Raw genomic sequence first — 754 nt, 5'->3', positions numbered from 1 at the left:
ACGATTGGAAAAGATTGATTTCCAAGCATTTCAATATTAAAATCCCGCATTTGTCCAGAATTAATAGAGGAGCTCTCGATTCTAACGTCCGAGCGTTCACGTTTGCAATTTACAGACGATCACTTACCCATGCAACAATCAAAACTCCGAAAAATATGCAACCAATCCAAAATACAGTATTGCCACCCGTTGTTGTTGTAACACTATCAGCTATACCAAAAATGAGCAATAAAAAGCCAACAATAATGGGGGCAATAGCAAGAAATCTGGCCATAGTCACCACAATTCTGCTGTCTCCGCAATGTTTCACGAGTGCCTTTAGAACGCGGAAGAATTAGGTTTGCGCTTAACGTGCGCATATCGAGTTATGGTTTGGAGAACATGAACACGAGAGAAGCGTAAGAGTTGCACAGAGAGAAACTCTAGCTTCTTAAGTGCTCTCCAAACTTCCCAAGTGCATCCATAACTCGATATAAGCATGAACGAATTCTTTTGTAACATAGCGACAACAACTTGGGCGATAAAACATGTTTTATTTAAGATTGATAACAAAGTTCTCACAACGCACAGAGAAAGCACAGGCACCCCAAGATCATGGGACTCCCGATAAAAACGGGCCATTAGAGCAAAACAAACAAGCAAATCAACTTTTTCTTTATGTCCAAAAGAGTACAGATAATAATTATTGTTATTTAATTCCAGTGGACAATAAAAATTCGACTTTCATTCCTGAACAAAGGTAAAACCGATTCAA

General features: G+C 38.9%; 1 protein-coding gene across 1 annotated transcript in view; it reads right to left on the bottom strand.

The window, feature by feature from the left end:
* LOC138004298 (tyrosyl-DNA phosphodiesterase 2-like) overlaps positions 1–462 on the bottom strand; it is a 5,976-nt gene extending 5,514 nt beyond the window's left edge. The window contains exon 1 of the mRNA XM_068850772.1: positions 128–462. Coding sequence (XP_068706873.1) covers positions 128–274 — 147 coding nt within the window. The 5' untranslated portion in view covers positions 275–462. The remainder of the gene's footprint in view (positions 1–127) is intronic.
* Between the last annotated feature and the right edge of the window lie 292 nt (positions 463–754).

The sequence above is a fragment of the Montipora foliosa genome, chromosome 5 (genome assembly GCF_036669935.1).
Source record: "Montipora foliosa isolate CH-2021 chromosome 5, ASM3666993v2, whole genome shotgun sequence".
NCBI classification, from domain to species: domain Eukaryota; kingdom Metazoa; phylum Cnidaria; class Anthozoa; order Scleractinia; family Acroporidae; genus Montipora; species Montipora foliosa.
The sequence above is the reverse complement of the archived record's forward strand: the minus strand, read 5'-3'. Positions and strand labels throughout refer to the sequence as shown.